The 15,740-nt window shown below is 36.8% G+C and overlaps 1 protein-coding gene across 9 annotated transcripts in view; it reads right to left on the bottom strand.

Annotated features, from left to right (window-relative positions):
- The window catches only part of NPAS3 (neuronal PAS domain protein 3), a 599,161-nt gene that overhangs the window by 504,889 nt on the left and 78,532 nt on the right, over positions 1-15,740 (bottom strand). For 6 of the 9 annotated variants that reach the window (XM_038137151.1, XM_038137149.1, XM_038137152.1 and 3 more), the window contains one exon: positions 7,885-7,974. The exons of the other annotated variants lie outside the window; for them this stretch is intronic. In XM_038137151.1, coding sequence (XP_037993079.1) covers positions 7,885-7,974 — 90 coding nt within the window. The remainder of the gene's footprint in view (positions 1-7,884; positions 7,975-15,740) is intronic. 9 annotated transcript variants of the gene reach the window in all.

The following is a 15,740-nucleotide window of genomic DNA, read 5'->3' as shown; positions in this document are numbered from 1 at the left end:
CAAATGTTAACGAAAGGTTCATTTTTAGTAAACTCTGAAGTTTTTTTCAATAGAGGCTTATGCTTGCTAATTTCATCATTTAATCTTCTATTCATCTGAAAAATACATGTAGCTCTAAATAAAAGCACTATTTGGAAAAGAAATTAAAAACAATTCATTAAGGAAGGAAACTGATATGAAAGATTTCAGGGTTTCCAAAAACTACCTATTGGCTTTTCTTTTTAGATAAACACAGTAACTAAATTTGCTAACCATTTGCAAATAATCTAGCTTTGTTTCCAGAAACAGCTTTCAAAAAAAAAAAAAAAATCACTAGTAGCCATCACTACATCACTACAAATTTTCAAAGGAGAATTGTCTCTGTATTTCAACAACATCACTATGCGAAACAAGCCTCACATTACTTGAAAGAAGGCTGCAGCCATCTCATACTGCTGCAAGTGAAGAGTGTGCTCATGACTCACTGCCCCTGCCTGGTTGCAACTCATCAGTGCCGGCAGCCCTAATCTGCTCCCAGACATTATGACCAGCAGCTCTGATATATGGATTAGATCTACCCCAAGTACTCCGTGCAGGGAAAGAACTCCATGAGCCCTTTATTCCCTACGGAGTACCTGTGCAGGAGAATAAATCAGTGATATGAAAGAAAACATGAAATCCTTCCCAGTAAAATTTGCAGATGACACAAAAGATAATAAAATGGTAAATACCAGGGAGTTGTCAGTTCCACAGATTGCATGGCAGCCTGGGCTCACCTGAATAAGATGTGTTTTAACACAGCTGAGCACAAAGCTGTCTATCTCATAACTAAGAGCACACATTCCAAACAAAGACAATATAATATGCTAGAATGAGGCATATGGATGATGGTGGATAACCAAATTAATATTAGCCTACAGTGCAATACCCTGGCTAGAGCAGTGAAAAAAATCCTTTGATGTACAAGGGAATAAACACAGAGTAGCAATAGGAAAGGATTATATAAATCACTAGCAATGTTGAGACAAGGATCTTTCTGTTTCAAACAGCATGTAACAACATGGTTCTAGTTTATATCTGTGATTCCCAAGCATTCCCACAAGAACAACTAAAGGACTATCCTAGTATTCCAACTAGAAAGCCTTAATCAGCTACAAGATGCATTCAAAATTCTGGAAAACTTGCCTTACTAAAAATGAGAAACCCGTGTCAAAGAGGGGGATAAATGATTACTGGTTTACTGTCTACAGATATTTAAATAGAGAGGTGGGAGGAAATGAGGAGTATCATGAATATTAAAGGAGAACTTTTCAGCTTCTTAATGCTGGATTTTGCATGCTTCTGCTACATAAAATTAGAAAAATTCAGACAGAAAATAACGTAACAATACTTAACAAATAGTAAGTACTGTTCATCTAAAGAGAAGCTGTATTTTCTTGCATCTGAAGCTTTTATAATCAGCATTTTTCTTCTAAAAAGAAGTAGAAGTTGCAAGACTGTGTCAGTACCTTATATTGTTGTTTAAGGCAGATGAAGACAAAAAGTTAGAGTTCTATCATTCAAAAGCATACTTAAAATGTCCCAGGACAGCTTTGTTACCACAACTCCTGCCACTTATTTGAGCTTTACAGCAGGTATTTAGCTAGCTTCACATATTGGTGGGACAATTATTTCCCAAGTTATGGAATGATCATTTAAGCTGTTAGTAAGCCAAATGAACTTCTCACTCCTTTCCCAATACATATTTTGGATATACTTGGTATTAATGCTTCTGTATTTGTACAAAGCAGCAAGTTACTGAAAGAGCATGGGAAAAGTGAAACCTTGCTGAATACACAGAATAGCTCAGTCACAGATAATTTGAATTGATCTTCCCATTTCTGAAACCAGTAATATGACTCCTGGAAAAAAAAAAAGGCACTACAAAATCACACCATAAAAAAACCTATGAAACAAACAACAGAAAAAGACCCCTTCTGAAATGAGAAAAGTGCAAAAGCAATTTCAGTACAATATCAAAAAAACCTGTCTTAACAGGGAATTAGCAAACTGTGACTAATATTGTACTGAAAGGGTGTGGTTATAGGACCTGAAGACGCAGACAGTTTAATGAACAGTTTAATGAAGGTAATTGCCTAATTCATTAATTTAACAATACCAAATTCACTTCAGAATTTGACTCAGAATATATATTACAATTTTATACTGCAAAGCTTAAGTGAACCTTCAAAATCTGTACTGAGCTATAGACTGAACAGCATTTTGTAAACCTAAATGTGGTCCTATACTTCTCAATGGAAGTAAATTTTCAGGTAACATGTGTGCATCACACCTACTCTCTATTCAGGTTACATCCCAATCATCTCAAAGTAAAACTTTAAAGCCAGTGCAATATCTAACTGCATCATAATCAAAAAATGACAAAATTTCTGTTATTAAAAAATGATAATTTTTGAGTGCTGTTCTCTCAAATGTTCCAATCAGCCAAGGATTAGAGGTACAACTTAATACTAGCCAGTGATCATTAATCATTTTAAAGTACCACAGCTCATCTCATTTCTTACCCAGAGAAAGCCCACTCATGTCTTCTGTGTAAGGGAGACATGGACTTACTTTTGAATGTGTTTTAAATTTGGTTAACGACACCTTTCTTCTTCCCACAAACAATACCTAGAACATCTCAGAACAGAGAACCCACAATATGCTCAATGCTACACAAAAGCAAGAGCAAACATAGGCAGTGGTAACAGGGATAAAGTTTTTTCCAGACAGCCTCACACTGAGGCTATAAGGATCAGCTGACTTATGTTAAAAGCCTATCACATTAGTATAGCAGTGTTCTCTGCCTTTTGCTGATAGAGAACGAATTGGGTTGTAAGCTTTCAATATTTTCTAAGAGGTCAAATTTATGAAGAGGAGATATTTAGAATCTTCTTCAAATACACCTATTAAATTCACATTGTGAGAAGTAAAAATCAAGCTGTGAAGTGACAGAATATTACTGCAAAGTGAAATCTACTGTGGAAGAAGATGCGGACTCTCCTTCCTGTTTTACTAGAGCAGAGCAAACTAAATAGCAGCTTCGTCAGTTGTTCTCTCAAGTTAACCCCTAAACATGGGATCCTGAAGCCATTGCTGGAAAAAAATACTCATGTACCCTACAGCACTAGCCTGGATGATAGTCCTGTTGTCTTACATGTTATATGTTCTTCCTGGAGCTAAAATAATTGTTTAAGACTAGTGTATCTTTTCCTTAGCTATATAGCATCAGATGAGTTAGAATATACAAACAAAAATTCTGAAAAGACTTATGTCTTATTAAGGCAATTTATGTGCAGCACCAGAACTAAGAAACAAGATGGAGAAAAACAGCAACTGCTCAGCCATCATCAGCCTTTCTGAGCTGCTTCAATGACTATACTGGCCTGAACCAGCAGGCCCAGCTGCAAGGGGCCAGCTGGGGGTTCTAACCCACTTTGACAAAGACACCATTCTCCATTTGGAACCACTAGCTCCTCTTCTGCAGGTTTTTACAGCTTTAGCCACATTAAGGTGGACACTGATGATGGGCACTGCAGACCACTTCAAGTACCCATCTTCCCATGTTCTGCATCTGGTTGAATTCCCTCACTAGAAACCCCAGGAGAGCCTGTTAAAAGGTTTATATTCTCATTTGTGTTGACTAGTGTGGCCATTAGATTTCTCATGTATGCAAACCAATCCTGATTTTGTTGTAACAATCTGATAAATATATAAATCTGAATTCAAGCCTTTGGAGACTGAATGGAGTAGCTTAGGCTTGCACTTCCTTTTCTCATTTGTAGAAATATGTATGCATTTGATACAACATGGAGTCTGACAGGAGCTTACTTTGGTCAATCAAGTTTGGATGTTTTGAGCATTTACAGGCTCAGAATGCAAATGTGTATGTAACCAAAAAACACGTTCCAGGACAGGTTGCTCCCCCTTAAATTGAAATCACTGAGCCTTCTTTCTATGTTCTTTTCACTAACTTGCTGAGAAATAAAAAGAGCTAATAAGACCATAGCTGTATTTGTGGGATTTAAATGAACTAGGTGTTTTCCTTACATATTTATTTCATGCCCTTGATTTCAGAAGAAATAGCTTACTGCAGAACTCCTCCCTCTTCTCTATATTCCTGAAGAGAGACGGGACCTTTAAGTCTCCTTAATATGGACAGGACAAAGTAAGGTCGAGATGAATCTTCCACCCTTGCTTGGGAGATAACACACAACAGCCACCCAGGTGATACCCTGAAGGGTCATTTTTGAAGTGGCTTCCAGGCTGAGAACAAAAAAAAGCCTGAGATATCCTCTGCTTGTACTCAACAGGTCCCCTGCAGACAAGCGAAACTGCTCATCTTTGACATGCCAGTATTCTTTGAAATTTAGTAACAAATAAAGTGGGAGCATGGGCAAGTAGCTCTGCTTTGTTCACTGTTTGACACTCCATAAAGGTGAGGAGGAGTGCAAACCAGGGTTGTCTGAGCAAGCAGAAGAAAGATTTTTCAGTCTGGGCAGAGGGAGAAGCCTTGACAGTTTGGTTATAGCAAAGTAGTTAGAACTGAACAAGAAATATCTTTTTTTGTTGTCAGTTATGTTTGACATCACAAAAAAAGAGCCTGGAAATACCTTGCTACAGCTGGGGCGACTGGAAAAGAAAAAGAGAAATATTTAGGAATTGATGGACAGCTGTATTCCAAGTCAGTAAGCGACAGGCCTCTGGTTTCACCTCCCTAGCTTGAGAAAAGTCCCTACCACTTGTGAACAGAGAACTTATTTCAAAATCTTTTGTAAAGATTTTGAAGCTTACTTTAGATCTTTTTAAAGAGCATACTTGCATGTTTAGTGACCTAAATCACCCACAGGCCCATGGCAACCAAGGTGGGGGGACAATGTAGGAGGGGAGGAATCTGCTGTCTTTTGCCACCATCTTTTGAAATTGCATGTTCCACTCTATTCCAAGCAAAGGATCCAGCAGCAGCTGTGAGACTCAGTTGCAAGAATATCATAAAGAGTCTAGAAAAATCTGTAGATTTTTTAAATACTTACTTTTTTTGCCCATTTTATATATATTAGCTAGCATAACCATTAGTCCAGCTCCTCAAGAACTTGTGCCACAAAAACCTATCTCAAATTTTTTTAATAGTACTAGAATGTATTTACTAATCCATGTTTTTAAATACTTTTCAGTATTTATTAGCACTAAAATTTGTTTATAAATTTTACTTCCCCAAATGCTTTCTGAAAAGTATTTTTGGCATGGAAGGTCATGGTATGGTCCTTTGAAATTTTTACAGAAAGGATCAGAATATCTTAATTTCAACAGCTAAGTAGCTTTACACAAAATACTTTTAGCAGGAACATGCTTAAGCACAAGTCCAAAGTAGGTTCTCTGCATAACACTTCTTCTAATTTTAAAATTACTAGAGGGGAAAAAAAGTCAAGCTCCAAAATCCACTGTTCTCTCTCCTGTCCTCGTCTGTCTGGCCAGTTCTTAAAATTCCCTCAGCTTTCAGAATAAAGCAGTTTGCTGCTTTGGGTCCAACCCAAAAGTTATCCTGCGTGAGAAAGGAGTCACACAGCCATTTCTCCTAACAGCTAGTGGCATTTTTATATCTTCCTCATCATCATTATATCATTCTTCCTTTCCCATCCTCATCAGGGGAGAGACTGAGCATCTGAGATGCACATGAACATCTAGTACCAAATATTCATGTGTCTTGAAACACTACAGGCTTTCAAAGTGTTACGAAAAGAGCTTGATTTTTTTTTTTTTGTCTTGATTAGTGAGCAGTTTTCAGAAACTTTTTTGTCATATTTTTGGAAATAAATTACTGTGGTAATAAATTACCAAAAACATCCATTGGGAAGAAGAGAGAAAGATTGCCTGAGAGACCTTAAGCGGCATGGAAGAAGAACTAAGAGAAAATTTCACTAATCAAAAAGGATTCTATATCTTCTCCAAAAAGATCTAGCTGTTAGCTTCCCAAAATAATCCATGTTTTTTACAATCAAGGTGAACTGGGCTACAATACTTCAGAATTCACATTTCAGGAACGACAAAACATATCAAAATCAACATTGTTGCACAGCCAGTCTGATTTTTGGATTTTGCCAATTTTTATTTGCAATTGCATAGGAGCATCAATTATTTCATTTTGTGGACAGCACAGCTAGCTGGTTTTAAGTATACTGGCTATAAATTATATCTAATTAAAAAAAATGAAATCAAGATAATCAACTGTACTGCAGCATTCAGAATGAAGCCATCACCGTATTTAACACTCATGACAAACTGTGCCAAGCTTTCTTATTTCCAGAAAGTTTCAAAACCTTGAAGTCGTTCTAAAAACTGATACAAATATTGCACAACAAATCTGTTTCATACGTTTAAATACATGAATATATTTTTATGCTTACTGAACTTACAAGAGAAGTAAAAACACTGAAACTAAGTTCTGTGGTGACATTTAAAATCATACTAGATGTAGACTGCTTCAGTTACCCTGGACACTGCCATTATTTGGAGAGATAAAAAGGAAAAGCCACAAAAAATTCAAAAAGTTCAGAAAGTATTTATGTCTATGTATATCAGGAATAAGTCATATCTCACACCAAAAGTAGCCACTCACAAAAAAAAAAAAAAAAAAAAAAGCCAAGCAAGAGGTCAGATTTTCATTTTGGCTCACCAAGTTACACTGATGCTGTAATTATTTTAATAAATCTAGATTTCTCTTTTCCTCTCACTTCTGTAAACCAAAACGATAGTCTTCATTTACAGCGAAGTAACAGCTTTTACTGATGTGGTTGTACCTATTACTAAGAGAAAAGATCAGGAAACAAGCAGCAGGTTATAGAATCAAAAGAGGGAATGAGAGAATACGATCTAAACAACCATAATGAGTATGACTGCCCTTGCCAAAGAAACATTTTGTTTTAATGCAAAGTACAACTAATTTTTAGAATTTAGGGGTTATTGGAAAATGAAATGCTATACAGAGGATGATAATGGTAACACTGGTATACAAAACAGGAATATAGTTGGAGCATGAAAAGCAAACTCTAAGTGACAGAATGCAGTTTCAAAATCCAGCGAGATAACAGAGAATTCATAATGCATTTGCAATATATTAATACAAAATCATCTGCAACACACCTGTCAAATATATACTCTTCGATTCTATGTTGAAATAGATAATTAAATCCTTGTTGCAGTAAAACAGGAACTTCACTGCTTGCAGAACTATCAGAAGTCAAGCCCTTTGCATTTGCCTGCCCAGAGCAATCGCATTTTTGTCAGAAGCACCAGTAATGATCTTGAGTTACGCACAAAAGCGGGCTCTGTTAGGGCAACGGACAAAGGCAAATGACTGCAAAGAAAGAGGACTCAACTTCAATTTAACTGTCCTGTAAGGTACATACTAATTAGCTGCAAAGCTATGAAATCCTAGCTAGCATGTTAAGTCTGCTACATGACAGTATAATTTGACTTCTTAAAGGATTATGCAAATTACAACTCATCATTCCATTACATGACTGAAAAAAAGTGACAGCTAATTTATACATAACACACCTTTCAAATCCCTAAGATGTGAAGCACCTGTGCAATACATTTTGCCTAGATTTTCTAGCGTGTACACTCTTGTTTATTTCACTGTACAGAAGCATACCAAAGAGATTTAGAAAAGTCTTAGGGTTTTTTATTTGCTTTTTAGCTTTTAGAGCACAATCCCAAAGAATTAAACAACATACTTCTGTCCCTGCTGTAGAGGTTTTGCACACAAGTGTACAGTTTCAACACACGTGTAATTTCGGAATAGCAGGAGAGCACGAGCACTAAATGCACGAGCTAGAGGCAAGACTCACACAGATTTCAACATACTTCTGGTAGGTAGATTCACAGTAGATTCCGTCATATCGGTAGATTTTCCTACATTCTGATTGGTTGGGCAGAGGATGCTGGACAGTTATTCTGTAGAGGCATCAAAAACAGATAGACATAACTAGAGGATCTCTACAGGTAACTGTAATGCAGGACAAATCAGTATGTTGAAATTGATTTTTTAAATTTTATTTTAAAATTAAATGCCTTTCTGATCGCTTTAAATCTACTGCCTTGTGCACATAACACCCACAGTTTCCACTTTTCAAAATTTGCACTGAGAGTAAACTAAACTTCAATTCTCCATAAGAATGGTGCTTTTTGCCCATCAAATAAAAGTAGAAGAGGTATGGAATTTTATAAATCATGTTGATATTCCAAATAGTTTACATATATACAATAGTGCTTATACAATTGATTATTTATTGTTTACTGTTGCAATCCTTCTTCAGGCAGAACATTCATTTATGTCGGCTGGGAGTTTGTCCAGACAAAGACCAAATAACCCTCCAATTTAAAATGTCAACAGCAATTCTCACATTTGCACAGAATGAGGATGTTGTGGTATTATGAGGACTGTGATTGAAGGTGCTCAGCACCATCTGAATAATGCCATATGTTCTCGGATCGACTGAAAGGAAATGAAAGTGATTGGCAGCAATCAGGAGGTGCGCAGCATCTTGTAAAATCAGGCCCTAAAAGATTTGTCAATCATTCTCTTATTCATCCCTCCCCAGCTCCCCGTTAGCAGAAAACATAATTTGGCTATAAAAATTCAATGTTGTTTTTAAAATATACTTGGGAATTGCACACAAAACAGTACCCACTAATTTTCTTTTTTTTCCCTTCCTCTTCTCTGGAATAAAAACACATTTTAGATGCTTTTGTATCTTCTACAAATTAATACCTTTTTCCCTTGTAATTTAATGGTATTTCACTGGAGTAAGGATAAATTATTTGAGAAATTTTACAGGTTTTTCAAGTGTAGAATTTTAGGCTGAACTTTTTTGAAAAATAAATATTCTAGTGAGTAGAGAATTATTTTATGCTATCATTATTTTTATAGTATTAACATCTACATAGCTCTGAGCTAATCATGGTTTTTAAAATTGTTTCAACAGTAATTTGAGACTGCAGGTTTAAGAAAAAAAAATAGTATCATTCTCCAGCTACAAGCTCTGTGAGCAAATAGAAAGTTATTGTGGAAACTGAGGACCTTCCTCAATAAGACTGCACCTTGACACACCTGTGTGTCAAGTGCAAACAATTTCACATCTGCACAGCCCTGGTTCCTTGCTCATTTAAGGTAGAAACCTGGTCTGAGCTGGCCCCATGGGACCCCACAGGCAGAAGAAAGTAGACAATTCTGTGATGAAGGCAGGACCAAACACCTCTGAATTCTGGCATATTCCTGCATTCACTAATTAAGACACCACCAGACAGACTGATTTATTTATTTATTGTGATACCTGGGCCCTGTAAGTTAGACATTTAAGTACCATATATACCATGCAAGGAAATTTAGGTTTCTTAAAATGAGATTTGAAACACAAGCGCTATCTGCAGGGAACCACATCAGCTAGTACAAGGGATCTAGGAGAGTTTCCTCTATGTTCTGTGTGCCTGAGAGGCACAAACCCTTCACTTTGGGTCATACAGAAATGCCTACATCAAGGAAAATTCAAGCTTCAAAATCTTCAGTGCACCATCACACCAACTGAAAAAATCCCCAAATTTAACTCCCTATGCCATTTTTTGTTTTGGGTTTGTTTGTTTGTTTTTTGCTTTGTGATACAAGACTAGAAGAGATGCCTGTTTTTACATGGCTTCAGTAAAGACACAGGAGAACAACTCTGTCAGTGCCTCTCAGCCAGTGGAGCCTCAAACATACATCTTCCACTGCTCCAAATATTACCTGAGACTCCTAAAATGAGGGACTTTAACTCCTCCTGCTAAAATAACAACCCTATTAAAGAAAAAAAATCAGGATTCATTGGATGAAACAAAGTGAGACAGTGAGAGCATGTTGCATTACAAGTCATTCAAAAATGCATAAGCAATCCTTGCAAAAACTATCAGAATCCTTCCCAGATGAGCGCTCTTATCACAGGCCTTCAGAATTAGGCTCTTTCTTCCAACCACTTCTTTGGCCAAATGAGTCTGGAATAGTAATACAGGTTATTGCTATTACTTGAGTAGTTATACGAGTGCAGCAGAATACAGCTCGCTCCAGAAAACCTTTATTTTGAAGTGCTTATAGTATTCTTCTGGGAAGTGGAAGATGTGGATTTGAACACTCTTGTGATTAAATAGGTCCTAAATAAGTATTCACTGCACCAAGCTCATGTAGAATACTTGTCAGCCAGTTTTTGGTTGGTTTGTTTTTTGCTCTTTTTTCAGATGACAGAGAAACTGAAACACAGGCGGTTCAATTTGAACATCAGGGAAGATTTTTTTTTTTACTGTAATGGTGATGGAGAACTGGAATAAAAATGTTGTGGAGCCTCTGCTAGTGAGAGAGTCAACACCCACCCGGACATGATCCTAGGCAACCAGGATCAGATACCTGTTTCTGCAACCCAGAGGGGCTGGGCAAGAGATCCTCTCCATCCTCAGCCATTCTGTTATTCAAGGCCAGATCAGAGATTTGGACTGTGTACCAGAGCCCTGCTTTACATCTGGTCAGAATTAGGCTGGAACTTTTTTTGAGAATGGGATGCACTAAGGTGGTGGGGGGAGTGGGGGTTGCATTATTATTTTTTTTAATTAAGCAATATATAAGGCTATATAAACATCATAGCAGCTACTGTGGGTCATGGTCCAAACCTTTCTTTGCACTGCATAGAGCTAGATTCCACTTCAGACGCCAAGATCCTAGGAACTTTTATGGACCCAGCCAATCACCCAATGCTCTCTAAAAATTTTCTTTAACGAGTTAATTAGCTCTCACCTATTCCCTCTCCGCTGAAACAGTAATAAAAATAATAATAGACAAACAAAAAAATCATATCCTCAAACACCAAGCTAAATAAGACTTCAATGTAAATCTCTCAAAATCCCACTGACTTCATCAAGATTGCATAGCATCTAAGTTAGCACAGAATGGGGCTTATTGTGCTTGACCTGAAAAATCAAACAGTGCTGAGACACTTTGGAATATATTTCAAAGTGCACATCAGATTTCTGACTGCAACCTACACCAATGCTTTGGGGAGAAAAAAAAAATTATTTTCTTGTATAATGTTTGCCTCTTATTGTTAAGGTTTATTTTAGCATAGTAAGCCTATTTCCATGAACGGACTTTTTTGCTGAAGAAAAAGTATTGTTTTATTTTATGTATTTAAAATTAGTCAAACACCATCACATGCATTTGCCCTCTGCCTCAAGTATTTTAGCTGTCATTTAATAGATTTCCATTTAAAATTAATTATCAACTGGTAACTATGAGGCTATGGGCCAGAAATTAAAACTTCCTTACAGAACAGCTTATTCAGCATTCATTACTAAAACAAACTAATAAAAAAAAACCAGACAAACCCACAAAAAACCACAAAATCGAGTTGCAAGAATTACTTGCTAGGATCAAAAAAAAGTTTACCAAGACAATCAGTCTTGGTCATGGGATATTTTTTCCTCTCTAAAAAGAAAAAACTTAGGCAATCTTCACCAAATTAATTTTGTTAAAGTTTTTACCACATTATGTCAGCAGATATACTCTACCTCAGGTTCCACTTAGAGAATTGATTTAGCTGAAGATAAAACTGTATATTGGCTATTTACTCTAGGTACTGTATATTCTTGGTCTATTTTATGCTTTGAAATTGATTTTTTGTATGCTTCTCTGTGTTAAAAATTAGAGCACTGAAGACTATTTGAGTCTGATCAACTTGCAGTGGTTAGCTCACCCCAATTTTAGTTGAATTTTGACTGATTTGAGAGAAAAACACCTATTCTCATGTAAGCTTTTAGACAGAGTAAGAGTGATCATTTCATAATAATAAAGGCAGAAATGAGTTTTAGGTTATAACTATCCACCTCTGTACTGCAGGTTATCTTCCAAAGAAGCCAGAAACATACCAGACAAAACGCCTACAAACACTGCATGAAATATGATATTTCACTTAATATTTGTATCCACTATTCCTTAGGGGGTGTACTGTAAGATCATGATGGCTGGGTGCACTCTCACACCTGACCTTGGTTTTTAGACGTTGCACACTTCCCCTAAAAAGTTTAAAAGTATCACCTCAGATGCGAAAGGATTACAAACTGCTGTGTTTGCACATTAGACAGCTCATCTTCCTTTCCTTATGTGTCACTAAACTCTAGATGGATTCATCATAAAACTTGAGGTGGAACTTAAGTGCATTTACATACATGTGAAATGTGTAAGCTATGACTAATTTTAACTCACAGGGCAGAATTTAAATAATTAGTTACAAGAAGTCAAACTAAGGGAAAAAAGGAGGAAAGAGATGGTTAGAGGCAGAGTAGTAAATTGTTCCATTTTTGCAGGTAATCTAAATGCAAACTAGAAGCAACTTATCATGAGAATGGATTTTCCACCATCTGGTCAAATAACAGGGGATTTGTCTAGTGGCAAGCAAAGAATGGAATGATGTGAGAAAGATTAGCGGGCAAGTCCTACAGTTGGCTAAAATGTATTTTGTGCAAACAAGAACAGATGACGCCTTAACAATTACACCTGTCAAAAACTCCAGAAAGCAATCCATCTCTGAACAGCCCAGTTGAAAACAGGCTAGTTCATAACAAAATGAATTTTTTTAAACAATTGCCAGCCATAACAGTTTGATGCATGACAAGCTTAGGAAGTTGCGTTCCACGTACGACTGAAACCTTAACTAACTGGACCCTGCTTTTCTCTGATAAGTAAGGTATTAAACTACATTAAAAAAATCTTATGTGAAACAATGCAAACAGCTAATAACCTTGGAATGCAAGAAAATGCAGAGTTAAGGTTGACATATAGACTCTATAAATTACATAATCCAGTGTGTCCTACATGAATTGGTCCAAGAAGGGGTTTTTTAAGAATGGCCTTCTTTGTGGGAGTCAATATCAGATAGTATCTGGACTGGCATGCCTTGCATAGAATCCAGACAGTTCCTAGAATTAAAGGTCTTTCTAAATATAGATGTGAAGCCTTAAAATTACTACCCTATATGTATCCTGCCAGAAGGCAGAATTCTAATAATGTTTTCTGTAGAGATATGATTTCTTTCTTCAGAAAAGATATAATCTCAAGGTGCAACAATATTTTACACCAATTCCAAGGTGTTTTTCTTTAAAATTAACTGTTTATATATGCATCTAATGTTTCAGCATCCAAACTTGCCATGTATTATTACTTCTGTTTTTAAAAAGTCATAGTTCCCTACAGAAGATGGAGATCATAGCTCATATAGCTATTTGGAATGGATGGTGACACAAGACTGTCCCAGAATTAATTAAGTTTTTTGTACTGTTTGGTCTCTGGCTTTCAAATATTCAAGCAGAACTTGTTACTTCATTAAGCAATTTAACAAAGTGATTTCATGAAAGAGTTCACAGAAAGTCAACCTAATGTACTGCTGCCAGCAGACTCCAGCAAGGCAAATCAGAGGAGAGCTTGAGGGGCTGCTTTCTTCTTCCTCTTAAAAGACCATGGAGATGATTTGGGGTGGTTATTCATCTATCCTAATTTTTTCTCTTGTGAGAGATACAAAGAATAGCATTTTTCCACACTTCAAATTCAGATGGGCCAGAAGAACAGCTATGGAGCAAATGACCATCAGCATTATCCATATGCTCTTGGTCAAAGACAAAGCTGGGTCAGAGGCTCCCTGTTGTCTTGGCATGGATGAGAACTCACTGAGTGCAACATGGGCAATAGGAAAGAAATCCAAGTGTTCTAACTGCAAGCTTCACAGTTAGGAGGTAGCTGACAGCTCTTACTCAAGATGGCAACTTGAAAGTCCTTCTGGGTTCTTGAGCTCATTTTTGGGGCGACTTGGTAGGCTGTAGTTAATTTTTCCCCCTGGCTCATTTTTGCTGTGTATCTGGTACAGTCAAGATCTGCTGCTAGAGTTAAGTTTAATTTCCAAACACTGATATAGTTATTCCCATAAAATATTTGAAAATAAAACAGAAATCATGCAAAATATACCTTTATTTTCCTTTTGTTCCCATCTCTTAAGAATTCCAAGATAATGCTTGGCAGAGGTCAAGGTGTTACATTTAACCCCATGGTTCACACACTGCTCATTTCTGCTTCTTTTCCACACCTCAACAGATCAACAATATTTTTCAAGCTTGTAGTAGTAACCAGGCTTGGTGTTGGAAGGATTTTCTATGTAGGAAAGCTCTCACATTCAACTCCTAATTAGTAAAAGTAGTGTGAATTAGAGCTTCCTCCCTCAGAACTAATAAATCTATTCTGAACAATGTATTGCTTCTATTTTACCCTACAAATATCAGCACAGTAACATTGCTCCCAGAGGGCAAGGATTTTTCATTGAAAATGTAGGATTGAAGAGGGTGAGGGCTTAGATTCAGACAATTCTAGGCCTCAAAAACTGTTGGTCCCTGGGAAACATAATATTCAGGTGCCAATCAAGCTATATGCGTCTAGGTCAAGGTTTCCAATTACTGTGATTTTTTTAAAATAAACATTAAATTATTTCATTAGCCTTTCCAATTTCGTGAGTAGAGAATATCCAGAATTTTATCACAAGAAAAAAAGCAAATTAACACCTCCCACCATAGCTAAAACGTAAGTCATATCAGCCATGGAAGAAGATATTGCAGAAACTCAGATGTATTTAAATTCTCCAAATGAAAGCTTGTCTTTGTCTTCTTTAGTTTGATCTCTGGCCAGGTTTTCCCTTATATTATAACTTCAGCTTTCTATATATCCCTATACGCTCTCCCTTTACTTTTTTATTTAATTTTTGTGCATAGACATGTTTAGAATGAGGTCCTACCACTTTTTCATTCAAGCTACACAAACAAGTAATTAATTAATATAGTTATAGTTGTACTTTCCTCTTACAAATGGAGTATATAAAAGCTAAAACATCCGATATGGTATGAGATTTCTTCCTACCATGTGACAGGAGACTGAATGATTGTAAGTCAGAGAGGAATGTAGACAATTATTCTGGTGATTTGATCAATATTGAGAGGAAAACAAGAGGATAATCTACTTGGGCTTTCTGTATGACACTTTTGATATCTGACATCCCCTGAAGAAAGAAAAGGGCTCAAGTAGTCAGGCCATCTCTAGAATCACCACTCATCTCTACCCCTAGTCTGTACATTAGACAGGAGAAAAAAACTTAAATGTGTTTTCTACGCCACCAGATTTCAAAGATGATACAGAAGTGTCACAATGTTCCCTTAAAATACAGTCAGGTCAAGATTTGAGGAACACCAGTTTAGGCTGAAAGAACAGACAATATCTCAGAGGCACATCTGAGAGAGTACCATCAATATAAACATTTGTTCTAGAAATAAGTGTCCCGTATGGTCCATGTGTGACCTCACCTGCTGCCTGAACCAGAGTCCTCTGTGCATATCCCCACACCTTACTGCACTGTGCAGTAGGATACCTGAGCAGAAAATCAATGAGGCTTTGGATGACTTGCATGGAAGAGCCCCCATTCATCACAAAATTCAGGTTTAGTTTCTCTGCTATCCTACTCCTCTCTTCTATGTCCTTACAACTGTAGGGAATGATGAGGGAAAAAAAAAATCAAGAATATCCAGCCAATTAATGCCTGGCTACAAGCCTGGTGTTAGCAGCAGAATTTCAGGATCATGGGCTAGTTTACAAACAACTGACCTGCTGGATATAA

The sequence above is a fragment of the Motacilla alba genome, chromosome 5, assembly GCF_015832195.1.
Source record: "Motacilla alba alba isolate MOTALB_02 chromosome 5, Motacilla_alba_V1.0_pri, whole genome shotgun sequence".
NCBI classification, from domain to species: domain Eukaryota; kingdom Metazoa; phylum Chordata; class Aves; order Passeriformes; family Motacillidae; genus Motacilla; species Motacilla alba.
The sequence above is the reverse complement of the archived record's forward strand: the minus strand, read 5'-3'. Positions and strand labels throughout refer to the sequence as shown.